This window comes from Hemicordylus capensis, chromosome 1 (assembly GCF_027244095.1).
Source record: "Hemicordylus capensis ecotype Gifberg chromosome 1, rHemCap1.1.pri, whole genome shotgun sequence".
NCBI classification, from domain to species: domain Eukaryota; kingdom Metazoa; phylum Chordata; class Lepidosauria; order Squamata; family Cordylidae; genus Hemicordylus; species Hemicordylus capensis.
This window is the reverse complement of record NC_069657.1, coordinates 34649886-34677826: the sequence shown is the minus strand read 5'-3', so window position 1 is coordinate 34677826 and position 27941 is coordinate 34649886. Positions and strand designations below refer to the sequence as shown.

The 27941-nt window shown below is 46.6% G+C and overlaps 1 protein-coding gene across 4 annotated transcripts in view; it reads right to left on the bottom strand.

Moving 5' to 3' along the window:
* FBLN5 (fibulin 5) overlaps positions 1-27941 on the bottom strand; it is a 99130-nt gene that overhangs the window by 27801 nt on the left and 43388 nt on the right. For all 4 annotated transcript variants that reach the window (XM_053248080.1, XM_053248100.1, XM_053248089.1 and 1 more), the window contains one exon: positions 5574-5696. In XM_053248080.1, the coding sequence (XP_053104055.1) occupies positions 5574-5696 (123 nt within the window). The remainder of the gene's footprint in view (positions 1-5573; positions 5697-27941) is intronic.

The window sequence follows — 27941 nt, the reverse complement described above, 5'->3', positions numbered from 1 at the left end:
GCGTTGGGGTGGAAGGCCTGGGGAGGCTCGCTTGCCATCCCCTTCTCCATGGCTGCCAGATAACTAAGCTTTTCCTCCCTCCTTACCCTCCACTCTCTGAACCTTGGGACCCATGGATTGACATACCTCCAAGTGGAATAAAAGCAAGCCCTCCATGCACCATGTACCCACAGTGTGGTCCATTCTGTACACAGCAAGTTGTGGGGTGTGTGATCCCATGTCCTCCCCTGCCCCATCCAACCACCCAAACCGCTCATCATCTTCCTCTCAATTGGCCAGATGTTGGGGAAAACTTTGCACTTGCACTTTGAAAGAAACACATGGGTCTATTTAAGACTTATTTCACTTTGACTGCAATACACTAGCAGCCTTTTCATTAGTACAGCGGGGACAAGTGCTTCCAATCTCTGTTCCTGCTGCTGTCGCAGATGCGGGCAATGACCCCGTGCTACTATTACTGGTTTAAAGGGTGGCATGCCCTTCCAACACCACACACCTGCCTGCCTGACAGGAATCCTCAGAACTGGGACTGTGGGGGCCACCAGCACAGCATCCCCATTTCTACCAGTCACCCCACCGCCACCGCTCTCGCCCTCTGGATGTTCAGGAGGGTCCATGGACTCCTCCAGCAGGATTTCTCTCCTGGACTCGCATATGTTGTGCAGGATGCAGCAGACCTTCAGCACTAGCTCCTCCTCCAGCAAGGAGTAGAGGGCGCACCACTTGGCCTTCAGCCTCACAAATGCCTGCTCAACTTTGACCCAGACACTGCTGTGCCTGAAGTTGCAGTTCCTCTGGGTGCGTGATAGGGGGTTACCATCCATTCCAGCAGGCTGTGTCCCTGGTTCCTGAATATCACTGGCTTCACTCATCGCCCACCCACCTCAATGGGTGTAACATTCACCCAAGTACCAGAGTGAAGTTTTGAGGAGAGTGGGGAAGTCAGAAAATGGCTATGTCGTGTCTGCTGCCTGACACCCCGGGATAGAAGTCCATGAACTGCACCGTCGAGTCCATCACACCTTGCAGGGTCATGGTGTAGTAGCGCTTCCACCCATAGAACTCATCGTGGCATGGGGGTGGTGGGTGCTAGAATTTCCATATGTGTGCTGTCTATACAGCCAATGATGCCCAGGAACCCACTGTGCCCAATGATGTCCACGTGGATCACATCCTCCAGCAACATTTCCAGCAGCAAGTCCTTCACTTCCTTGACTATCTCACAGACGGTGGAGGTGCCAACTGCAAAGAGGTTGTTCAGGGCCAAGTAGTTGATGTTGGAGGCCAGCTTGTAAATCGTTATGGCAAGTTGCTTGCGCACTGGCACTGCATGGCACATCACAGTGTCCTGCTGGCACAGCATGGGCTCCATCTCACTTGCCAGAAAGTCAAAGACATCCTGAAGCTGCCCCGGAAAACGCTCATTGTCCCACTCATCAGCATCCTCCATAGACCTCCAGAGGCTGTCATACCTTGGCAGCACCCACCTTCTTTCCACTGTTCAGTCTTCCTGCAGGACGTAGGAAGCAGAGGAGAGGGCTGCCGCATGTCTCTGGGCTGTTTCAATGGCTGCCCTGAAGTGTGCGATCAGCCCGTCGACTCTCCTACAGGGAGGGGGATGGAGAGGGAAAACAGCATTATGATGTAGCTTGAAGAAATCCTTTGGCATTACCTGCCTTGATGTGTGAGCATGTCAGGGAGTTGTTGCCCCTCCTCCCTTGGGACGGGCCTCATTGCCACAGGACTCTCCCTTCCCCCATGGACTGCATGTATGCTAGATGTTAAGATTGGAGTGGGCATGCTTATGTACAGGTCAGCGTTGACAGATGGCCATGGTGCCCCCAATGATCAAGCATTGCTAGCAGCATGCGTCCCAGGCCCACCACTGTGATCCATCCCAGATTGGAATGTGCTTTGGTGGAGGGCAGAAAATGCACCCCACACATGCTGCCCTGGTCCGGATCTATGCTGCAACCCCTCACAATCCCCAGAACTATAGAACTAGCATAGTCACCCTGCTACCATCCACGGGAACCACAGCACCCCATCCCAATCCCCCCACCGCCAGACTTTGATCACCACATCCAACCTGCCACCATACATAGGAACCACCCCATCCCCACCCCCAAACACCACACAACTCTTTGCAGGAGACATGTTCACTCACCTGGACGATCTGACAATGAGGGTATGTTGCTCTCTGAGGAGTGCTGGCAGGAACCCACATCTTCAGCTGCCACCTCACGGCCCCAAAGCTGGACATCACATCAGGTGGTGTGTGGGCGAACAGCTCCTCAGAAAGGTCTGTTCCTAGGCCATGGTCCTGGGGGCTGCCAATTCCAAGTCCTGCCCCCTGCAGGATCTCATACTCCAGCAGGGAGGCCTGGCTGTCCTCGTCGAAAAAGTGGGATGGGGTCAGTGGGTGCAGGTCTGGGGTCTAGGTCTTGTCATTGTCATCAGCAGAGTCTATGGCATAGAGGCCAGATTGCAAGGGATGTCCAGCGGGATCCATGAACTACACCATCACATGTCCCCTGTATCCCCTGACATCCCTTGAGGTTTCCCCAGGCCTTGGCACACCTGTCTGCTGTTGTGCAGCAGCTAGTGCACATGAGGGTCCAGGGAAGATGGAGCTTGCAGCCACTTCAAGAGCCCTGGAGAATGTGGCGTGCATGGGGGGCTGGCAGGGCATTGCAGTTGTTGGCAACAGACCACCAGGCTTAGCAGAGGAGGATGCTGTCCCAAAAGAAGGGGCTGCATGCTGTCGCCCTGAGACTCAGGTGCAGCTAGGTACCTCTGACGCAAGAGGAGGAAAATTGGCTATGGCCAGATGGGGCACGATGGAAGCTGCCTCTGTTCCCACAGGGACAGGGGTGGTGGAGGCAGTGGCCATAGCGGCAGATTGTTGAGTGGGCCTACTTACCCCCTACATAGTAGAAAGAGCAGACATCTGGCTAGCCCTCAGTAGGTGTGCACGGACTGATTCTAGCAGTTTGGTTTGAGTCCAAGCCAAACTAATACCAGCTCGCCAGCCAGTTCAAGTTGAACTGGCCTCGGTTTGGCCCAAGTGTCAAACCACCGGTTTGGTGGTTTGAGGGGGCATGCCTGTAAAGGGGAATCTGGCAAGGATTCCCTCCACCACCACTGTGGGGGGGCTCCTCCCCCATCATGGTCTTAACACCCACACCTAGATACACTCTAATGTAGAATGGACCCGCGCGGTGGGGTGGGAAAAGAGGGTTTAAAGTATACTGTGCACCCCCTGGTGGCAGCTAACAGGAATTCTGCCATCTCACATTAGCCAGGAGGCAGTTTGACAACAGAAAACTAATTTTAAGATGCTGCAGGGAGAGAGCACAGCAATGGCTACCTGTGCCCCCAGATTTTAAGAGCAGCAAAGTCTTTTGTTCAGAAGAGTGCCCTTGCTGTGGGTGCATTGGCACCACATGCCCGCCACCTTCTATATGCTTGGGACCCCGACAGTGGGAGCTGATGTTGGTACACACCTGTTGTGCAGATAACACCTTTCTTACGCCATGCCACCCATGTTGGGGGTGCATGGAACAACAGCACAGGCTGACTGGGGCATTGTAGTGTTAGGGGCACACCAGAATAGTGGGGGCCATGGCAATCCAAAATAGGGTATCTTTTCAGGGTGCAGTGGTGCTGTGTTGTGTACACCAGTGTTTCTGCACAGAGATCTGCCAGTATGGGTTAAACGGCGTGACATGTGCAGTGGCGGCTGGGACTACCTCCCCACTTTTCACCACCCCAGTCTCTCTCTCCCATGTTTGGGGGGGGCACCCAGTTCCCCTTAAAAGTAGCAGAAAGCCAGCAAAACCTGAAATGGTTGTCTCTTTAAATTCTCCAGATGCGTCAATGTTGCCAAGCAGAATGGGGAAGATAAAGGAGGATGGTGTGTGTGTGTGTGTGGCACTTTAGCAAATAGGTGGCCATCAAGAGCTGTATCGTGCATAGACCCACCATGTCCCAGAGCCGCCCTCTCTATTATAACGGTTTCAAAACCAACATGAAACCACAGTTATGGCGGCGTCCGTGTCTGGGCATAATGATGTGGCAGCCAAACCTCAGATTGCAGAGGCAAACCTTACTACAAACCGAATGTTCAACCAGGAGTTTGGCGAGCCAAACGTCAGGTTGCTTCCAGCTTGAAACCACAGCTGCACTCATTCAGACGTCATGGAGTTCCAACCTCTGCCCCGTTTAACTCTGCTTTCACATTATGTCCAAATGTGGCCACGGTTGAAGCCACTTGGCCACATTTGGGAGCAAGCAGCTTAGACAAAACCTGGAGAGGCACAGAAGCTGGGAGGTAGTAAGCGGCAGTGTTAGTGTCTTTGAGTCACCTGACTCCTTCCACTGTGGTTGGAGCAGACTGGTTATAGTTCCATTCACTATTAAGTCTCAGATGAGGGAATATAAAGACAACTGTTCAGACTCTAAAGACTATATAGATTCTGTTCTTTTGAAATGGGCAGAATCTTTCCAAATGAGAGAATAAGACAAATGTTAACATGTTCTGATGACATGAAACAGAACACTAAGAGGGAATAAATATTGAAAGGTGAATTAAAAATGAGTGTGCTTACACAAATACACCCACAGAAATACAGATAATCAATGAAGTATAGTGGTAAGACATCTGAACTTGGACCAGAGAAAGAAGGACTCAAGTCTTCATTCAGTCAGGAAGCTCACTTGGTGGCTTTAAGTAAGTCATCATCTTGCTCGTCAATATCTCTCAGTCTATCCTATTTGACAGGGTTGTTTTGAGTAAGGCTGATCTGAATGTTCACAAATAAACATGCTTGACACAAAACAGAGGGCTTTGGGGAGCCCTAAAATGTTCTCCAGAAGCTCCCATGCTCCTTTTTCACATCTGTTCATTGCCTGTTCATCTCCAGTCAGGGTCATGTTTCTTTTAAACCAGCATCTGTGTTGGCTGAGAAGCACATAATGAATGTGATGATGCCTTGACATGATGCAGCCAAACAGATTTAGCTATGTGATGACAGAGCAGGGGCAATGTTTCTTGCCCTCACTCTGAATGGGCAAACATGCTTTCTCTTGTTTGGAGCCCTTTGAATAACTGCTGAAAGGAGATGCTTTTTGTGGGCTGTAGAATTTTTTTAGTGAAAAGCATTCTCATCTCACCCCACCCCACCCCACCCCAGTTTTGGCTCAGTCCTAGTTATAAGGAGAAAATGGGATGGCCCCATGTACATCACAGATTTGTGGTTTTTTTTATTAATGTAGATCTGTCCTCAATAATAACCAGTGAATTAAAAGATGACAAGGAAAACAAAACATCTAGAAAAACTCAGAACAATGTTTCTCTCAAACAAGGATCAAAAGTGACCATGGACAGAATTCCATTTTGTTTAGGTACATTTCTCAGAGTCTCTCACAACCAGAAGTTCTCCTACTCCATGCCATTGAGCAATACTACCCCCATTCAGCTTCAACCCAAGCTTGGTGGTCCATCCACCACCTACCATGCATGAATCATCACTTCAAAAAAATAATGCACCTCACCCGACAATGTAACTTACCTAAACACTGTCCTTCTAAGAGCCAATATCCTTCTGTGCAGGAGCAAGTGTATCCTCCTTCAGTATTGATACAGATTTGGGTGGGGTTGCACTGATGTGATTCGGATGCACATTCATCAACATCTGCAATACAGGGACATGCCATAAAAGTGTCACATGATTGTTCAGACACAAAGCAGCAGTTGTTTTAACTGCAGATTCCCATTCCTATGATCAAGAAGAAGAAGAAAAAAAGATATATCCGAGAAAGGAGTAACTAGGAATGCCAAAGTACATTTGGAGCTGCTTTGACCACAATGCCTCTGAGGCCCTGAGGAAAATTCACTATTGTATTCCCTATGCCAAGGTACTGAGTGCATCATAATCACTGGCAGTTCAAAAGAAATATGTCCACCCAACAGATGCTCTGTCTCTTATAGGTTATTTCCAGATTCTTTGATATCATGTTACATTTACTAGTTGCTTTCCTGGTAAATAAAATTTCTGAACTCATACCAACTGGGAGTTTATAACTAAATGTAATGAAAATACCTTCTTTTGTTTGACTTTTAGGACACTAGGGCTGCAATCCTAAGGAAACTTACAGCATACTACTAAATATGTTTACTCAGAAGTAAGTCCCCTGCATTCCTTGGTTCCAATTCTCTGGTAAGTATATTTAGGATTGTAGCCATAGGCTACAATTCTACACACACTTCCTTGGGAGAAAATCCCATTGAACTCAAGGAAATTTACCTCTCAGTAATGACAAAAAGATCGTGTTGTTAGGCTGCAGCCCTGTGTAGTCCCACTGAACTCAGTGGGACATATTTCCAAGTTAAATGTGTACAATATAATATCAGACCGCTACTAGGAAGTCCACTGAATATAGCTGAACTCATTTTTGGTTGTATGTCACCTTGAGTGAAAAGGTGACTGATAAATACAATATACAAACATAAAACCATGTTGAAAACTCAATCAGTATTGATTCTGGGCCATATATAATGGGCAGCATCCAGAGCATCATTGACACAAGGTGCACTAGTGCAAAACACCCTCCCCACCTACTAAAGGTAAAGTGTGCCATTGAGTCACTGTTGACTCTTGGTGACCACAGAGCCCTGTAGTTGTCTTTGGTAGAATACAGGAGGAGTTTACCATTGCCTCCCCCCACGCAGTATGAGATTATGTCTTTCAGCATCTTCCTATATCTCTACTGTCCATACAGATGTTTCCCATATTCTGGGGATTCGAACCAGCAACCTCTTGCTCTCTAGGCAAGTTACTTCCCCGCTGTGCCATTAGGTGGCTCCACCACCCACTACTCCCTCCTAAAGCTTCCTGAGCTCCCCACAAAGCCAAAAAGGTGCCTCTGCGAGCAGTTCCCCTCATGACATCTTAATATTTTCCTTCCTTTCTGCAGCCACCTTGCCACATCCCAAGACATTGCTAGATCCCCTGAACTTTGGCAACAACTTTTGGGAGGGCTCCGGAACCTTCTGGAGAAAGTGCCTTGCACTGGCACAACTTCCACCAGTGGTACTGGTCTGGATACCACCCATGTCCTTTAAAAAAACACTATTTTATTTTATTTATTGTTAAATTTTTATACTACATCTATATTATTAATTCTCCAAGATGGGCATGCATGGGGACGTGGCGATTGGCTGACAGAGGGGGAGGAGATGATTGGCTGACAGAGGGAGAGGGAACTTTGCAGGGCAGCTGGAAAGCAATTTGACAGTTGGCTGGGGCGTGCCCATGAAGCGGCAGGGAGCTCGGAGGCTGGGGGCAGCTTCGGGAGCTGGACAGTTGGTTCTGGGGGCTGCGGGCGGCAGACGGTTGGCTAACCTGCACTATGAAGTGGCAGGGAGCAGGGAGCTCGGAGGCTGTCAGGCAAGCGGGCAATAGTCCCTGGCAGTGGCGGGGGAAGCAAGGACTTCGAGACAGAGATAGAAAGACAAAGGACGGAGAGAGAGAATTGCGGGGGGGAGAGAGAGCAGGAGAGTTGTGGGGGAGAGAGCGAGCAAGAGCGTTCCAGCGGGGAGAGGGCAAGTGAGAGCCTTGTGGTGGCGGGGAGGGTGAGCGAGAGCCTTGCAGGGGTGGGGAGGGCAAGCAAGAGCCTTGCAGCGGCGGGGAGGGCGGGCAAGAGCCTTGCGGGGCGGGGAGGGCGAGCAAGAGCCTTGCGGGGGCGGGGAGGGCGAGCAAGAGCCTTGCGGGGGCGGGGAGGGCGAGCAAGAGCCTTGCAGGGGAGGAAGAGCAAGAGCCTTGAGTGGGGCAGGGAGAGCAAGCGAGAGCCTTGCAGGGGGTGGGGAGGGCGAGCGAGAGCCTTGTGTGGGAGGAAGAGCGAGAGCCTTGCAGTGGGGGGGGGAGGGCGAGCGAGAGCCTTGCGGGGGCGGGGAGGGTGAGCAAGAGCCTTGCAGGGGCGGTGAGGGTGAGCGAGAGCCTTGCAGGGGCAGGGAGGGTGAGCGAGAGCCTTGCAGGGGCAGGGAGGGTGAGCGAGAGCCTTGCGGGGGCAGGGAGAGTGAGCGAGAGCCTTGCGGGGGCAGGGAGGGCGAGCGAGAGCCTTGCGGGGGCGGGGAGGGCGAGTTAGAGCCTTGCAGTGGGGCAGAGCGTTGTGGTGGTGGCAAGAGTTGTGGAGGTGGCAAGAGTTGTGGGGGCGGCAAGAGCGAGCAAGAGAGTTGTGGGGGGAGATGCCACAGACTCAGTGCACGACTGCACAGATGCTCTGTGCAGGGTCAGCTAGTTTCATTAAAATAATCTCAAGGCTGTTTACAAAACATTCAACAATGTAAAACCATAAAAACAACACAATAAGAATTAAAATGGAATATAAAAATATAAATCTAATTAAAAGTTTAAAAAACATGTACAATATAACCATAAGATACAAAGCAATAGCAAACAGGATGCTCATTTAAAGGCCTGGGTAAAAAGCCAAGATTTTACATGCTTTTTAAAAACAATGATGGAGACTGGGGAGTGGAGGCCCACCGGGAGAACATTCCAAAGTCTGGGGACAATGACCGAGAAGGTCCTGATCCATGTACATGACAGGCGATCCTTCCTCATTGTCGGCACATAGAGCAGGGCCTCCTCTGATGACCTCGTAGAGTGGACAGAAAGCCTTGAGAGTAGGTGGTCCCTCAGGTATCCAGGGCCCAAACCGTTTAGGGCTTTAAAGGTCAAGACCAGCACCTTGAATTGGACCCAGAAACAGATTGGCAGCCAATGTAGCTCTTTCAAATTGGGGGTAGTATGGTCTCAGTGGGCAGCTCCGGATAACATCCTAGTTGTCATATTTTGCACTAGCTGCAGTTTCTAAATATTCTTCAAGGGCAGCCCCACATAAAGCATGTTACAGCAGTCTAGCCATGATGTGACGAAAGCATGGATAACAGTGGCCAGATCTGCCTTCTCAAGAAAGCGAAGCAGCTGGCGCACTAGCCAGAGCCGTGCAAAGGCACCCCTGGACACCATCTCCACCTGAGCTTCCAAAAGCAGAGCCAGGTCCCGCAGTATCCCCAAGCTGCACACTTGTTCTTTCAAGGGTAGTGCAACCCCATCCAGAACCGCATCCCAACTGGCTCTCCTACTGACCAACAGTACCTCCATCTTGCTCAGATTCAGTCCCAGTTTGTTAGTCTACATCCAACCAATCATTGCCTCCAGCCCCCAATTCAGGACGTCCACTGCCTACCTAGCATCAGGTGACAAGGACAGATAGAGCTGAGTTCATCTGCATAGACAACTCAGTCCAAGTCCCCAGATGACCTCTCCCAGTGGTTTCATGTAAATGATAAACAGCATGGGGGACAAAACTGAGCCCTGTAGAACCCCACAGGCCAAAGGCCACGGAGCCTAGTCGTAGTCTCCCAGCACCACCTTGTGGACCCTTCCCCCCAAAAAAGGACCACAGCCACTCCAAAGCAGTGCCTTTAATCCCTATACTCGAGAGGTGGTCCAGAAGGATACCATGGCTGATGGTACTGAATGCCGCTGAGAGGTCCAGCAGAACCAACAGGGATGTGCACCGTTCTCCCTATCAAGCTAGTTCATCCACTAGAGCAACGAAGGCAGTTTCAGTCCCATATCCTGGACAGAAGTCAAATTGAAAAGGATCTAGATAATCCGTATCATACATCCTCTAAAAATCTCCATGGGATACCTGATCTGAAGGTTTGCAACAGATGAGGTACACTTGTTAAAAAAGGCTGCGAACTCCTGTTCTAGTCTATGAGGCGAGTCTCACGATAAGTGAGACTCGCCGTAAGGAGGTTTGTGGGGAGAGTGGGCTTAGCCCGTTCTCCCTGCAGATGATCAAGGCAGCAGCCTTGGGTGGCTGGATCATTCATTCACACGACTGCTGGCTCCGTCACATAGCTGCTCTGCTACTGAACTAGAGCCCCATTATAGCCATAGCCAGTGTGTATGGTGTTAGTACAGCAATCTTCTGTATACTTTTACCACATATTGTGTGAATTTTCCCCAAGTAACTTCCCATCTTCTATATGTGATGAAGATTAAAATATTTGTGAGAAACAGGCCTGATGGGGGAGGGGGGACCTTTAAAATAGTTTTGATTTTCCCCCTCAAATATGATAAATCACAAGCAAAGGGTGTGTATTTGAACTCTGTTCATTCTAAAATCTGGTTATTTCTAAAATAATGTGCAATCTAGTTTTTGATATAAAGTTTTGTACTAAACTGTTTTACCATCTTTTTTACACTGACAAAATAACACCCTTTCTAGTAAATTCTTCTGCAGTGAAATCACATAGTTTCTCTCCTTTTCCGCTCAAGAGAACTGCAATTCATAAGAAAGAATGCACAAGTATGCTCCTTTTCTAAAATAAAGACTGAAGTAAAATACAAACTACTACTATGCTATGTTGGACCAGTGATATTTCTCCAAGGATAATCAACTAGTCTGGAAATCATCCAAGAGCAACTAGTTCAGCTTAGGGATGTGCACAAAACAGATTTGTTCGTTTTGTTCTCAGAGAAAGAGGCTAAAGAACTGAGTCAGATAGAGGTGAGAGACAACGTACTAAATTGTCTGGAAAAGTTAAAAATTAACAAATTGCAAGGGCCAGATGGCATCCACCCAAGAGTCCTTAATTAATTCAAATGTGGGATTGCCATCCTCCTCGGGGAAAATATGTAACTTATCCCTACAATCAGGCTCTGACCGGAGGACTGGAAGTGGCCAATGTAGCACCGATTTTCCAAAAGGGATCCAGGGGGGATCCAGGAAATTACAGGTCAGTTAGCTTAATGTCTGTTGTGAGAAATTTGATGGAAAGCATTCTCAAGGATAAAATTGTTAAGCATATAGAAGAACAGGCCCTGCTGAAGGAGAACCAGCATGGCTTCTGCAAGGGCAAATCTTGCCTCACTGCCCTTTTGGAGTTCTTTGAGAGTGTCAACAGGTGTGTGGATAAGGTGATCCAGTTGACATAGACGCAATAGATCCAGACACACAAGTTTTGGATGGTATAGAAATATTTTAAATAAACAAAATAAAATAATATATCTGGACTTTCCAAAAGCTTTCAACGAAGTTCCTCATCAAAGACTCTTGAGAAAACTTAGAAGTCATGGGATAAGGGGACAGGTTCATGTGTGGATTGGTAACTGATTGAAGGACTGGAAATAGAGGGTACAAATAAATGGACAGTTCTCTAAGTGGAGGGAAGTAAGAAGTGGTGTCCCCCGGGACTGGTACTGGGACCGGAGCTCTTTAATTTGTTCATAAATGATCTAGAAGTTGGGGTAAGCAGTGAGGTGGCCAAATTTGCAGATGATATCAAATTATTTAGGGTAGTGAAATCCAAGAAAGATTGCGAGGAGCTCCAAAAGGATCTATCCAAACTGGGTGAGTGGGCAAATAGATAGCAAATGTGGTTCAATGTTAACAAGTGTAAGGTGATGCATATTGGGGCAAAAAACCCCTACTCACATATATGCTTCCTTACAAGGCAAGGCTAAAACACCTGGTGCTTTTTACTTTAGAAAAAAGACAACTGAGAGGAGACACAATAGAAGTCTATAAAATTACGCATGATGTGGAGAAAGTTGATAGAGAGGAATTTTTCTCCCTCTTTCATAACACTAGAACCAGGGGTCATCCTATGAAACTGATTGCCAAGAAATTTAGGACTGACAAAAGGAAATACTTTTTCACACAACGTAAAATAAATCTATGAATTCTCTGCCACGAGATGTAGTGACAACCAACAGCCTGAATGGCTTTAAGAGGGGTTTAGATAGATTCATGGAGGATGGGTCTATCAATGGCTACTAGTCTGAGGGCTATAGGCCACCTCCAGCCTCAGAGGCAAGATGCCTCTAATTACAGGCTAGTTGCAGGGGAGAAGCAGTAGGAGAGCTGGTCTTGCAGGTCTTGCAAGCATGATGTGTCCCCTTAGCTAAGCAGGGTCCACCCTGGTTGCATAGGAATAGGGATGGAGCTGCTCTGGGAAGAGCAGAAGGTTCCAAGTTCCTCCTTGGTTTCTCCAAGATAGGGCTGAGAGAGATTCCTGCCTGCACCCTTGGAGAAGCCACTGCCAGTCTGTGAAGACAATATTGAGCTAGATAGACCAGTGGTCTGACTCAGTATATAGCAGCTTTCTATGTTCCTATGAGAGAGGGCATACCCTCAGCGCTTGCCTGTGGGCTTCCCAGAGGCATCTGGTGGGCCACTGTGTGAAACAGGATGCTGGACTAGATAGCAGAGTTGCCAGAACCTAAGGGGTATACTAGTGGGTCAAATGGGCCATAAGCCAGAATTTGGCTTTTTAAAAGCCAAATCTGGCCACCTAGCTAGATAGGCCTTGGGCCTGATCTAGCAGGGCTTTTCTTATGTTATCATAATTCAAACTCAAAATGAAACGCAAATCCCTGAAATGTTTTGTCAGAACAACCAGTTGAGCCAGCTGTTCCAATGGAATGAGCTCAGAATGTTTCAAGCATTCTGAATGCCATTTTGGAGGGCTGTTTTTCCAGGGAGAGCTGGTCTACCAACTGGAGTTGGCAGGTAGACCAGTCCTCTGCCCTGGACTTCATGCGTTGACCCCACCTTGGATGCAGGTGCGGAGCCACCATTGGATGAACGGGTTCAAATAGCTGACCCTGTGTCTGACATCAGATGTGGGGGGGCGGGGAGGCCAGAGGCCGCGGTGGTGGCCACACACAGGCTGCCGCCAGCCTCCCTATACTTCCGCTTGGAGGGCTGGTTAGTACTAATTAGTCCATACACCTGTAGTCTCCTTACCTTATATAATATGAGGATTTCTTTTATACTGAATAGCTAAGCTGTTTACAAGTTGAATAAGTTCTGCTTTGTAGTTCTTGCATTTTAATTTTAATTTCTCTATACATAACCACATTTGAGTCAAAGTTTTATTTTTCTTTCATCTGTATGTGGGCTAGTTACCCCATTTGTTGCATTCACCATGTCTTAGCTAATTTGAGTATCTTTGTTACATTGTTTAAACTTGCCAGTTTCTTTGTAAGAAGCCATTTACTAATATCTGTGGTTGTCTTAATAGCTTTGTTTGAATCTGTTAGTTTGTTTATAAAAAGCTGTTTATCATAATCTTGCTTTTGTTAGTTTATATATCTTTGCTATACTGTTTTAATCTGCAGGTCTGTTTGTGAGAAATTATTTATTATAACCTCATCCTTGTACCTGAGATTTATCTTATTTCCTTTTTTAATAAGGTAATAATTATGGATTGCTTCTATTTTATTTTATTTTTAATTGTATGTAGTTTCATATAGTTCCTTTTATAACTATTTCTTATTATCCTAATTGGTATATTTTATATGTTGCTCCCTGAAGAAGAGTTTTTATTCTAAACGCATCAGGACGTACCCTTTAATAAACTTCTACTTTTACTGCACTGTTCCCGTTCCCTTCCCAAATCCCAACAGTAATTTCTTCCAACATTCCACTCTCCAAGCATTCTCCCCCTTCCATCTTACTTCAATATTTCATGTTCCAAACAATCTTCCCCTCCAAGACAAGCCTCAGAGCAAAGGTCACTACAGAGCATTTTGATGAGTATTTATCCTTGAAACAGAAAGGTCATCAAAGGCCATTTTTGAGATAAATTGCTAATCCAGGATGTGTTTGCCATCCATTAGTCACTAAGGACACCAGAAAAGATATGAATGAACTTTTCCTGAGGGCAGAGGTGAGATAGCTTTGCATCCGGAAAACAGGTTATTTTACAGACATTTTGCAAAAGCTGAATATCGGTGGCCATTTGTTTCCAAGCACAACAGAACTAGTGTGAAGAATCTCTGAATGTACCTTGACTCATAGGTCACCTCAGCAAAATATGGCCAGACATGTCCAGGAAAAGCAAGTCATATAAGGGGAACTTACACTGGAATAATGGTTTTGGGAAAGCACATCCATATGGGAATATGCATTCACTTCTGGGGTACAAACTCACCCCAGGAAATTTTTCATCCACAGACACCAGTTCATGCATTGTGACTGCCTGTTCTTTGCTGGTTGTATTTACTGGAGTGCTGGTAACAATGTCCTAAAAAGGCAACATTATAGATACAGGGAAACCTCATTATCCGTGAATTTGAGTATCTGTGGTCACGTAAAAGACACCCAACCTTGGCATATGCATGGGGGTGGGGTGGGGACACATCGACCTTATGTATCCATGGGCTGAAGGTGGCTGGGAATGACTGCGGAGGTCATTTCAAGATGCGATTTTGTTTCTTGGAGTCACAAAATGGCTCCCATTTTAAACAACAACAAAAGGTGATTTTGGGGCCGATTTCCAAGCATTCCACGGGCACAGCATGATGCAGGGGAGAGCAGCAAAGCATGGTAAGGCGTTTCCCCCATCCTCCCCCATCCATTTTGGCGAAAAATCGACATTTTTTAGAATTTCCCCAGCAACCAGGAACCTAACCCCCAATTCCCCATTGCCCTAATACCTTAATATTTGCATTTTCCATATCCGTGGTACAACCACGGAACAGAATCCCCGTGAATATCAGGGGATTGTGTACAAGTCCTCTTGTACACAAAACAACCATCTGCATCTTGTAGGTCCCTTGAGGGTAAGAAATCACCCAGGCATGTTGCATCTAACTGAGGGTTTTAAAGAGAAAACAACTGGGGAAACCCTTTGGTGCCCAGGAAAATGTTCAAATCTGCAGTCCTGGTGGCTTATCACAAAGCGAGCCACCCCCAGGGCAAGCTGGTGTATGAAGAAATAAACACCTTTTGTTTTTGTCTGACCTGAATCTATGGCCCACCATTTTCATGGGATGACCCTGAGTCATCATATAAGAGATTATAATAAGAGAAGTTGGGGGGGGGCAGGGAAATGCTTTCTATTCACGGTGTCCACACCACACATCATTTTATCAACTTCTGTCATGCCCCTGCTTCGTAGACTTTTTAAAACAAGCAAACCCTTAAAATCCCCAAATAGCAGCCTTTCCTCATAAGGGATGCACTCCAGCCCCATGATAATTTTGGTTGCCCTCAAAAAGCTAGCTCTTTTTGAGTCAGAGCAATCATACACATATGCAGTATTCCACAGTGTTGATTTGCCTGGGCTCCTCACTCTGAGCAACCCATCAGGAAAAGACTGAGATTACTTTAGACTGTCCATCTCTGCCTGTGTGATCTACATGCCCCCAACTCACAAGCTAAGTATTGCAGCACTTGAGGTGAAGTGCTAAATGCTGCCTTGCACCATACCCTTGGTGGGCGGCTAAACCCCTTTTAAAACTGAACCTTGCAAGCTTTGAAAGAGGTGAGGTGAGAAGGAGGAAAGGTAGCCAGCAGCCTCCTCTTCCCTCTTGGTGCTTCTTGCAAGCTTTGAAGGGGTGTAGAAGATGCTCCTTGCAAAGGCTGCAAGGGTCATATTGATTTCAAAGAGCTGCTTTGATGGGCTGGGGGAAAGTATCTTGCTGTTGCTGGCACCCCCAAAATCTGTTGCCTGAAGTGACCGCCTCACCTGACCTCATGAACGCTCCTGACTCAGGTTGTAAGCTTTTGGATCACAGGCCATATTTTGTGTGTCCTGAAAGCACCTAACACACGCTTGCCACTCAGTGCTAAATTGGCCTTAGCAAATGGCCCAAGACAGCAGAGATCACATTTCAGTGGCAACACATCATCCTCAGACATTGCCAGTAATTCTCGCCTGTTCCAAAGGCAATAGGAGTTTTGAAGAATTTAATAGAAAAGGGTTAATTTCTCATTGACATCTGTGATCCGCTACCTTTGCCAGCTGCCTCAGGGGAAGTTATGATGGGCTCTGACAAAAGAAGGGTGTCTGTTCTTCCTTAGCCAAGATATTGTGATCTTTGGCCTTGTGGAAGCCAGATGGCTTACCTAGGAGAAAAGAAATTGCTTTTCAAATTTCATTCAATTTTTGGATATATCTTCCTCAGCCAGATGTGCTCCTAATAAAATCCCCATAAAGTTAAAGTAATTCTTCTCCAAGCAATATGGCTTTTGAGTTCTTTTATATGCAAAGAAGTTGCAGTGGATGAAAGCCAGTAGTAGAGAAAAATCCTTGAGAATTATTGGCTTGAAGGATGCAACAGCTGTGTCCTCATTACCATTAACGGGCCAAAGCTATGCAATTTTCATTCCTAATTTCACAAAGCACTCTCTCTTCCCTGCCCCCACATTTTGCTTTTCCAAGTGGTATGGTCAAACTGGAAATGCCTCTAATCCTAGCTCAAATAAAAGTAATTTAAGCTCTGATAAAAATTGTGATCCATTTTGGCTTGAAACTCTTTATCATGACGTACCAAGCAGCAGGATTTGTAAAGGCTCAATTACATGTCTTTTTTCCTCAACTCTTTTTGTCTGGCAAAATGCAGCTATGCAGGCTGCGAACAAAATTGGAAAATCAGCATAGGATGGAGGGTTTTTTTTAACCTTTTCCAGAAGAGTAGCCATGTTAGCCTGGAACTATAAGAGCACAAAATTGTTTGCAGCACCTTATAAAACAATTGCTTTACTTTGCATAAGCATCTGTAGCCTAGCTCATCAGTACGTTAAATATGCCTACTGTCACCTTCTCAGCTTATGTGCAAGTACATTTAGGAACATTAAAGGATAAACAGTGATACAAAGAAGGGGATTAAAAGTATCAAAAGAAAAAAAGTGGCCAAGATCCAGACTAAAGAAGTGTTTATGTGCAGTGACACTGTATGTGCACTACAAGGAACAAACAACTTTTCTTGATCTCCCCATCCCTCTGTAGCTGCCAGCCACTCCCAAAAATACATCCCTGAGAGTTGTGCAGTACTCAGGGACATATTTTCAGGTACCACAGTCAGATACAAAGGGAAGGGGGGGATTGGTGTAAATTGCCCCTCCCCATTGCATGTGCTATGCAGTCATTGCACTCACACTTTGTTAGTATAATAATAATAAATAATATAATTCAATTTCTATACCACCCTTCCAAAAATGGCTCAGGGCAGTTTACACAGAGAAATAACAACAAAACAAAACAAAACAAAACAAAAAAAGATGGAACCCTGTCCCCAAAGGGCTCACATTCTAAAAAGAAACATAAGATAGACCCCAGCTACAGTCACTGGAAGTACAGTGCTGGGGGTGGATAGGGCCAGTTACTCTCCCCCGCTAAATAAAGAGAATCACCATGGTAAAAGGTGCCTCTTTGCCCAGTTAACAGGGGTATTGGATGGATGATGGCCAAGGTACTCAGCCCTTCAGTTCTGGTTTGGTACTACCATTACTCCTGGACGAAACATCTTAGAATGTAGTTCTGCAGTCGGTTACACCACTGAAAGATCAGGGCCAAATGTGCAGAATGATATCAAGAAAAGGAGGCAGTGTCCAGGCATGTGGCCACCACTGAGCACAGGGGGATGAACATCCCCCAGCTGCCACGGCCCCAAACACTTCTGGGGAACACCAGATGCTTCAGCATGAGCCTTGATTCAGCATCCCCCCCACCGAGGCGGATTAATCTTATTGCCACCTGTAAACAAAAAAGATTTGCCAACACAGTTTGAGGGCTTGGTGGGATGGGGGGGGGGAGTTAAATATTTTTTAAAAAACTTTTTTCAACTGCTACTACATGGCAGGGATGGTAGCGGAGATGGGGGGTGGTCGGCAGGGTGAGGGGAGGGGAGACCAAGGTGGGGGAGGCGGCAGCAAAAGCTCCTTCCCTGAACCCACCCCGATGCCCAAATGACAGGTTGCACGTGCATGTGCAGAGGCCCAAAATGGGCCGAAAACAGCCCAACCTGTCATTTAGGTTGCAGGTGGGCTCAGGGAAGGAGCTGTTGCTGCCACCTCCCCCGCCTTGGTCTCCCCTCACCTCATCCTGCCGGCCATCCCCCCACCTCAGTATCTCCTCACCTCCACATGGGCCTGCACCCCGCCAGCCAATTCCATCACTGTTATCGTTCATCCTCGCTGTGGCTGAATTTTTTTAAAAAAAGATTTAGCTTGCCCCCAACCCTCGAATTTGCTGCCTCTCGTAATTGGCCGCCATAGGCAAGTGACTATCTTGCCTATGCGTTAATCCGCCCCTGATCCCGCCCCCATAACTGAGAGATAAAGTGAACAAGTTTGGGGAATGAGGCAAGGTGGGAAGACTGTGACCCACATCCTGTGCAAACGTGCACTTCTAAGGCCTCCCATTTTGGAAGAACCAGGAGGACCCAATCCAACATCTCCACCACAACTTGAGGATTGTCCTGTCCTCATAGCCAGCATAGCATAGTGGTTAGAGTGTTGTACTAGGACCGGGTTGACCCGAGTTCAAATCCCCATTCAACTATGAAACTCACTAGGTGACTATGGGCCAGTCATATATCTCTCAGCCTTACCTACCTCTCAGGGTTGTTGTGAGCATAAAAATAAGCATGTACACTGTTCTGAGCTCCTCAGAGGAAGAGCGGGATATGAATGTGATAGACAGATAGACAGACAAACAGATAGATCCTTGGATTCTGAGCTCCCATAAGGACTTGCCAGCCCTAGTAGATATCCCACAGAGCCAATGCATAAAAAATAAGGCAAAGGTGCTTTAAGCAACAGAACCTTCCTCAAGGAAGGGATGCAGTCAATTCACTCTACTTGAGCTGCCTCCATAAAAACCGACAGTCTGCTCCAAGCAGCTGTTGGAGCAACATCCCTCTTAGGCTGCTATACCCAGTTTCAAGCTAGCTAACATCCTGACCCCTTTCCTCTTGGAGCTGTCTGGGGTTGTCTGTGTCTCTTCTGGATCCCTGCCTTTGCTGAGACTGTGGCTCAGCCTCGAACAGTATAGGCAAGCTGTAAATTAAAGTTCTTCACACATGGATTTTCCTCAAGTCCTTGTAACTACAAGCCACATGACCTCCACAGGGAGGCCTGACCAACCAGTTTCCCAGACAGATATATGAAACAGAATGCTATGCATGGACTGCAGTCACAGTCTACATATGGGAAGACTCAGTGCTGGAACAAGAAACATTGTTCCACATATCATATTTCCACCCCCCCTCGGCACTGTTTTCCAGTTGTGCGCTAAATCATAAATTGGAAGCACAGAAGCTTCTGATGCAGTTTATCCTCAACTGAATCTAAGCCTAAGCATGAGCACATGTTCTTCTCCTTGTCCACATCTCCCCGCCCCCTCGCGACCTTCCCTATGGCAAATTTTAGAGGGAACATAAAATATTGAACCCTACTTCTATCAGTTGCTTTCCTGTGCTAACTTTCCTGCTCACATGCTTTTATCTGGACCTGGGACTATTTCACAATCATGGATTAGGAGCCTTTTGAGGGGGGCACTTCCAGAGGAAATGTGGCCAGCAGGGGAAGAATTAAGCATATCCACCTATCCTTTCCCTGTGGCCAAGTGTCCCCTCCCAAAGGGGCCACTGGGCTGTCTTTACCCATGGCTGCAGTGCAACTTGTAGTTTGTCCCTTAGTGTTAGGTGGTCTCTGTGAACAAAAATGAAACAGTGAAATCCGTCTGCCTTAGCAGAAATGTTAGCAACTCTTTCAGATTAAGCATGAGGCTTTCCTGGAATACATTCATGCTATAGTGTGAATGATAAAATCCTTGAGGTTCTCATGCGTCAATCATACAGAATGTTCCGAAACAACTGGGAAAATGCAATTAGGCTCTGGGCCACAGCTAATCCACATAATGATGGGAAATGTGGACAAGGAAAAATGCCAAGCTGCTTTAGAGTGAGTCAGAACACTGCTTTTTGCAGAAACAATTTCAACACTTATATGATCCCATCAACAAATACTTCAGAGTCAATAAAGCATCAAATACTTCACTGTACAACACTGGGGAGGGGAGGGGTTTAGATCTGCCCTACATGCATGTGCCAGTTATAAATGATCACGTAACAACTGGGAGAAATTACTATAGATGACTTATTAAGCTCTTTAGGTCTGCCTCCCATTCTGAGAACCATCATCTCTGTCATTTCCCTGTGGATTCAGCTCATATGGAAAACACATGCCAATCCATTATTATCACAGAAGCTTTCAGTAAATTATAAAACAATTATCTTGGATATTAGCTATATATTCATCTGTTTATTTATTAAATATGAACCCCACCTTCAGTAAACATACTCTCAGGACAGCATCACTACCACTAAAACCAAATAAAGCGATAAAACAAGATGACGACAAAATCACAAGGTTAAAACAGCAGAAACAGAATAAAACACAATAGCAAGTGCAGGGAAAGAACAACCCAGCTGATATTTTAAGAAGCCTGCAGAGAGAGAGAGAGAGAGAGAGAGAGAGCGAGAGAGAGAGAGAGAGAGCGAGAGCGAGAGCACCAAGCACCAAAGAGACATAAGCACATAAAGAGTCATCATGTTGGATCAGGGCACATAAAGAAGAATCATTCTGGATCAGTCTGAGCCATCTACCTAGTCCAGCACCTTGTTTTCCACAGTAGCCCACCAGATGCTTCTGGGAAGCCCACAACCAAGAGATGAAAGCATGCCCGCTCTCTTGCAGCTGGTATTCAGAGGAATCCTGCCTCTGAATTTGGAGGTAGCCTATAGCCATCAAGACTGATAGCCACTGATAAGACTTCTCTTGCATAAATTTGTCCTTTTAAAGTTATCTAAGCTCCTCTAAATCTTCATCACATCTTATGACAGCAGATTCCACAAATTTATTATGGACTGTGTGAAGAAGTACTTCATTTGTGTCCCCCCTAAACTTCTCACTTATCAGTGTCATTGGATTACTTCAGGTTCTAGTGTTGGAGACAGGGAGACATGAAAGTAGGCACCAGGAGAGTCTGTGTGTGCTGGGGAGAGCATGCCACAAGCCACAAGCCACAGCTAACCCTGGTGTTTATAAATGCATGGATAGAGGTTACCAAATCCTCTCAAGACAGACAGTAACTCCCCCACTCCAACAATGGCAGCACTCGCCCATCCACAAGCTGATCAGGATCCTAGATCACATCCAAATTATGCGCCTAATTTCTCAACTACAGGCAAACGCCCTCTATGTTCAACTGGATACTCACCTCCGATGGCAAACAGATTGCTAACCACCTCTCTTCCATCTTGTTTGAATTCAGTTTGTTCAACCTCATCCATTCTAGCTGGCAAAAAGAGACTGTTGCTCCTGGATCAGATATAAAAGGATCTGATCCAGGGTCTAAAAGGATCTTTTTGCACTGGCAAAAAGAAAAGACTGTCCCTCCTGGATCACAAGTAAAAGGATTAGAGCTAGGGGTCATCAGCATATTGATGACATCAAACTTTATACAATTTCTCCCAGCAGTTTGAAATTAATATTGAATGGTGGAGGAAAAAGACTGAAGTTTTTGCACCAAACTGGATAAATCTGTAGGGGCTGTTAGGGGTACAGATCCCCCTTAAGCATTTGAGAAGTTTCCCCCTCATTTAACTCAACTGCCCCCCGCCAAACCTAATACCCCATATCTCCCTCCCCACAAAGTGTCTTTCCATCAATAGTTGCTCCTCAAGCCTTCCCTCTGTCTGCAGAAGCGCACTAACCCCTGGACCTTAGGGACGTGGTCCGGTCCTCCAAGGTCGGGGGGGGGGCTCCAAATGGCCAGGGGGCCTTGGCACCCACTGCGCCAAACCTCCGCTTTTGTTTTTGTTTTAAACTTCTTACTGTGGCCGAGGGGTGGCTGTGCGGAGTGGGGGGAGGAGCAGAGCAGCCATCTGGGTCAGCATCTTTAACAAAGTGTGAGGCGCGCCTGCGCAGGTTAGAGATCGTCGCAAGCCCAAGCTGGGGGGTCCGGGCGCCTAACTGACCATCTAGGAGGTTCTTGGACAGAAAGGAGTGTTAAGTAGTCAATGCTTATCCCACCTCTCCTATCATCTCCGGAAATCACCCTGACAAGATATCATGATTTACTGTAGCAAAAGCCACTGAGATGTCCAAATCAATCAACAAGGAAATATTTCTCTATCAACCTCCAGAGGCAGATCAGCCATTAAAAGCAGACTCTCAGCGTATAAACACATTGTTAGGTTAGCACATGTTGAAGTGTTTCATTCTGTAACGCCTGCTGGTTTTCTCTGACATGACAGAGCTTTTCAACAGCCGCTCTTATATTCATGGTTGCAATGCCACACCCCACAATGTGAAGTGTTAGCTGGAGTGTTAGAGTAAAAAAAACCCAAACCCAAACATTTATATCCCGCTCTTCTTCTGAGGAGCTCAGAGCGGTGTACATAGTTATTTTTTATCCTCACAACAACCCTGTGAGGAAGGTTAGGCTGAGAGATACATGATTGGCCCAGGGTCACCCAGTGAGTTTCATGGTTGAATAGGGATTTGAACTCGGGTCTTCCCGGTCCTAGTCCAACACTCTAACCCCTACGCTATGCTTTCAAATGGCCATTGTGAATGAGAAATTCAGGCTGTCTGTGTAGCAGTCAGTACACACTCAATTTTCTACAGGTTGCCTGCTCTTACACCATTAAGGGGAAGGGTCATAGTTCAGTGGCAGAGCACCTGCTTTGCTTGCAGAAAGTCTCAGATTCAGTCCTCAATATCTTCAATTAAAAGGATCCCAGATAGCAGGTGATGGGAAAGATTTGTTCCCAATATCCTGGAGAACTACTGCCAGTGAGAGAAAACAATACAGGCTAGATCAGGGCTGCTCAACTTTGGGTGTCCTGGAGACGTTGGCCTATAATTCCCATAATCCCTGGCTATTGGCCACTGTGGCTGGGGAGTATGGGAGTGGTAGTCCAAAAACAGCTGTGGGCGGGGCTAAGTTGAGCAGGCCTGGACTAGATGGACCAATGGTTTGACTCAGTATAAAGCAGCTTTGGGTGTTTATAATGCATCATCTTATGTTACCACATTGCCTGCCCCTCAATAAACTCAGAGGTTGTTCTCATGACTGTGCAGGAGAGGCGGCGGAGAAGGCTGCTTAAACTTACCTTCCCCGCAGATGATTGCAGAGTCCTTGCAGGGCGTGTTGATCAGGCACCCAGATGGTCACCAGCTGCCCCAGGAAGCACAGAGGTTTGGGGGCCGGGACATATTGTTTCTGCCCCTGGAAATCCCACAATGCACTGCGCGAGTGCCTGTCAGTGTTACAGCACTGGTTAAAAGCAGCTAGTGTTGCACACGGTCAGGGCAATGTGGTTAAGGGAACACTGGTGGATTCCCTAGCTGGGTTTGCCACAGAGGCACCGGTGGGAGCCAGTTGGTTCTCGCAGGTTCCAACTAGTAGTAAAGCCCGGGCTTAGCTACCCTAGCCTGGTCTTGGTTGCTCGTGAGAACAGCCTCGCACTTTTTGTCTAATCAGTAATACGTACGAAACTGCAATTACACAACTAGCAGTGTTCACAGTATACTGATTAACATGGCCTCATGTGGCCCTATATTTGCACTCAGTCTTGTGATCAAACTAAAAACTCAACTGGAATTCATCAGAAAATTGTGCATCATCCTCATCCAGGAATGCCTGAAGTTGTCAAGCTGCCATCATCCGTTCTCATCACTCTGCCCAAGAATGGTTAACAGGACATTAACCAATAACTGGGAAAGTTCTTTCTGTCCCATGATTGCCTCCCTTAACTGGACAGAGACTTGGCACTCCCCAGTGTTTAGTTTAGCTTCCCCCCTACTGTACAAGCAGCTGCCAGCACACCACCCACCCCCTGCACATTTTGTAACCAAAAGATGGAACAGGAAAGAAGGAAGGGGAAATGGTAAATTATCCTTTTATCTGTTTGCTTTGTCTGGCTATGTAACCATTGTCTACATATGCTGTTTAAGTAGAGATCAACACAAGTTAATAAATACCTTTGAATAGGCAAGTAATTGGTCCTATTATATACTATAAGGTTATGAATATATAATTATAAGGTTATAATTATGCTTACAATTATAACTAAATATACATATAAGGTTATGAAGATGGAAAGGGAAACTGAATTCATTTTCATTTTCTGTTTTTTAAAATCTTTTTCCTTTTCCTCATCTTTTTCTTTTAAATAAACAACCTAACTCCTATTTAACTACATATGCCCAACTGTCACAAAAACCTATTTCACACTGCACAAAATGTGCCTAGCTGCACATTGGAATAAACTATGACCCTCCCATAGGAAAGCCTTTATCATCCTTTCCAGCCACAAAATCATTCTGTCCCTACTGGCCTTTACCAGCCAGCTACGACAAGAATGAAGAGTGCAAGAGATGGCACGCATTTCCTCTAGCACTAACAGAAGCAGAAGCCAACTATTGACAGTTCCAGGATAGTATCTGTATTAACGACGGCACCCAAGTCACGGCAGAGCTTAGTGACTTCATCGTCAAATGTCTACCAAAATTGTCACAGTGGACTTGAGTTGTTTGAACAATGAAGATTACAGGAAGCCAAAGTCCAGACAGAGCATGGAGAAACAGACTGGTTCCAGATCGGCAAAGGAGCAAGACAAGGCTGTATACTTTCTCCTTATTTATTCAACTTATATGCTGAACAGTAGTATTTGTAAGCCCATTTTAATAACAGGCTCTAGTGGGGGGGGTGCTGCTCTCGCCTCCAGTCGCCCCCACCGTGGCCCCCTCCACCTGATTTAGGGCCATATTGGCCCAAACAATTGCCCCTGCAGCCGCCCGCCCGCCCAGCGCCCCGATTCCTCCTGCCCCGCTCCCCCCCACATGATTAAAGTCCAAAATGGCCCAAACAATTGCCGCCGCCACCGCTGCCGCCAACCGTCCACCCGACCTCCCAGCTGCCCGATTCCTCCTCCTTACCCAGTTAGCAGTCCTCTGCCCTGGCCCGCGTCAGTTGGGCGCTCTGTAACAAAATTCTGAATAGGAGAGAGGAGCTCGCAAGCAGAGTTCCTCTCTCTGCAAAGCCTCTCTCCGAACTGGTGTTTTGGGCCATAGCGGCAGTTCAAGCTGAGGATTTACACAGAGAGGAGCTATTTTTGCGAGCTCCTCTCTCCTATTCAAAATATCGTTTCAGAGCGCCCGACTGACGCGGGCCAGGACAGAGGACTGCTAACCGGGTAAGGCGGGGGCTTTTGGGGGGGCCATTTAGGCCCTTAATTATGTGGGGAGGAGCGGGGAAGGAGGTATTGGGCAGCTGGGAGGGCAGGTTGGCGGCGTCGGCATCAATTTTTTGGGCCATTTAGGCCCTCTATCAAGTTGGGGGGGAGCAGGGAAGGAGGTCTCGGGCAGCTGGGTGGGCGGTTGGCGGTGATGGCCGCGGAGGCAATATTTTGGGCCATTTTGGCCTTTATTCATGTGGGGGGGGGGAGCAGGGAAGGCAGGATCGGCCACCTGGGAGGGCGGGTGGACGGTTGGCGGCGGCGGCCGCGGAGGCAATATTGGGCCATTTAGGCCTTTATTCGTGGGGGGGGGGAGCGGGGAAGGCGGATTTGGCCACCTGGGAGGGCGGGAGGGCGGTTGGCGGCGGCTGTCGCAGCAGGAAACATTTGGGGCACTTTTGTTCATTTGGCCAACATGGCCGCCCGTCTCTGGGTGGCCATGTCTTTTTGGGCCAATCTGGGCATGCGCTCCGCGCATGCCCAGAACGGCCCAAAAAGACACGAGCAGCACGGGCAGCACGGGCGCACGCTTAAGGCTTTTATGGTATAGGATATACTGACAGAAGCTGGATTGGAAGAAGTTTTAAAGTTGGAGGAGGAAACATCAATAACTTAAGCTATGCTGATGACACCACTCTGATAGCTAAGAATCAGAGTGGTGCCAAGCAGCATTTCTTTGGGCCCAGTACAAACTTGTAAGGTGGATCCCAACCCACAAACACAGCATCCCACACACATAAAATCTCATCAATAATGAAATAAATGTTTCTGTTTTTATGGTGAAATTACATTCTGCATTGCTGCCAATTTTGTAACTTTTTAGCCATTGGTCCGAATAATGGCATTATCTAGATAGTGTTTTGATTATAGCCCCGTTGGTCATTAGAATAAACAAAAACATTTTTATAAGTAGACCAATACACTGTAAAGCTTTACTTTCTGACCTTGATGTAACTTTAACTTGTAAGAAATTATTATTTGCTTGGGACATTCACTATCCTCTACTAGGGCATGGGCATTATCCTCAGCAGAAGAGCAGTGAACGAATAACTAGGCCTCCAGAACTACAGAAAAATGTCCAGACACCATTATTCAGTTAATGATATAAAAATACTTTATTATGCTCACCACCAGTGAAGATTAATACAATCATTTTCAGCTAACTGAGGTGACCAGAATGAGAAAGTTAGCACGGAGGTCTCTCAGCAGAACTGACAACAACCCCCAATCTTGCTCTGGTATTCTTATACCCAATTTCCCACAACAAAACCCTTTTAGGAACCCTCAGAACACATTACTCTTGACCTTTACTTGTTTGTTGGAATACTGATTGGCTACCTTATTCCTTGACCTTTCATATCACCTGATACATAGCAATAGCAATAGCAATAGCACTTACATTTATATACCGCTCTATAGCTGGAAGCTCTCTAAGCGGTTTACAATGATTTAGCATATTGCCCCCCAACATTCTGGGTACTCATTTTACCGACCTTGGAAGGATGGAAGGCTGAGTCAACCTTGAGCCCTTGGTCAGGATCGAACTTGTAACCTTCTGGTTACAGGGCAGCAGTTTTACCACTGCGCCACCAGGGGCTCATCAATGCACATGCACATCAATGGTTGGTTTTCACTTTCTATACCCATGCAGAGGACATCTTCTGGTCTAGTTGAGCATAGTTTCTGTGGTGAGATAAATGTTTCCTAAACACACCAATATTCTATTTCCATCAATGGGGCAACTTGATCCGAAAGCTGTACACTTGGGCCTCTTGCTAAAACTTGAGCTTAAGCAGAATAATGAAACTTGACTTTATATAGAGAATAGGACTCTGACCTTTTGCAGACAGTGGAACCAACTAACCTTTCACTGAAAGTTACCTTATAGTTCAGAGGTTATATTTCTTCAAGCCTGATTATTTTGCTTAATCCAAGCCAAACCAATATCTTACTTATATTATATTAATCCTTTCTATTAACATGAATACTCTTTTCTATTAATATTAAAATTTACCTCTGCTAATAAATTCCTACAAGTTTCTCTTTGTTCCCTTCATTTGATCTCCTTATGTTTCTGGCTACCTGATTTGTATTTAAAGTCACTGCCAGATATGGGGTAAGAGTGTGTGCTGAGATGTCATTTCCAGGCACTATCCCTATTTGTTTTACTTCTCCACTATGCAACGTATAGACCAGCAAGCCTAACTCACAGCTCACTATGGGGCCTATAAATCCTACCAGCAACACTGTGGCTTCTACTGTCCCTGGATCATTGTGGTCTTAATAACATAAACATAGCCCTGCTGGATCAGGCCCAAGGCCTATCTAGTCCAGCATCCTGTTTCACACAGTGGCCCACCAGATGCCTCCGAGAAGCCCACAGGCAGGGATTCCGAGAAGCCCACAGGCAGGGTTATATGATGCTTTATCCCTCTCCTGCACATGGGACTCTAGGACCTCTTGGGCATGTGCTCACAATGATGTGGGCTGGCTGGAAAGCAAAATCCTAGATCCAAGCGGCATGCAGAGTCCTGATTGTATGTTGTGAGAACCTGGAAATGTAGGGCTTGCTTTTATGCACAACCCACATTGATCTCAGATCAGTGATCTAGGATTTGATCAGGAGTGGCTCCTCCGAACTCTATGTGGGTTGGGCATGACTGCAAGCCCTATATTTCTAGGTTCTCGTGACACAAAATAGGGAGTGTATGCACCACTTTGATCTGCTTTCCCAGCAGTCTGGATCATTGTGAGAATGCACCCATAGTTCTTGAAAGTGCATCTCACACAGAGAAGTATAAATCTCTTTGTCTCTCA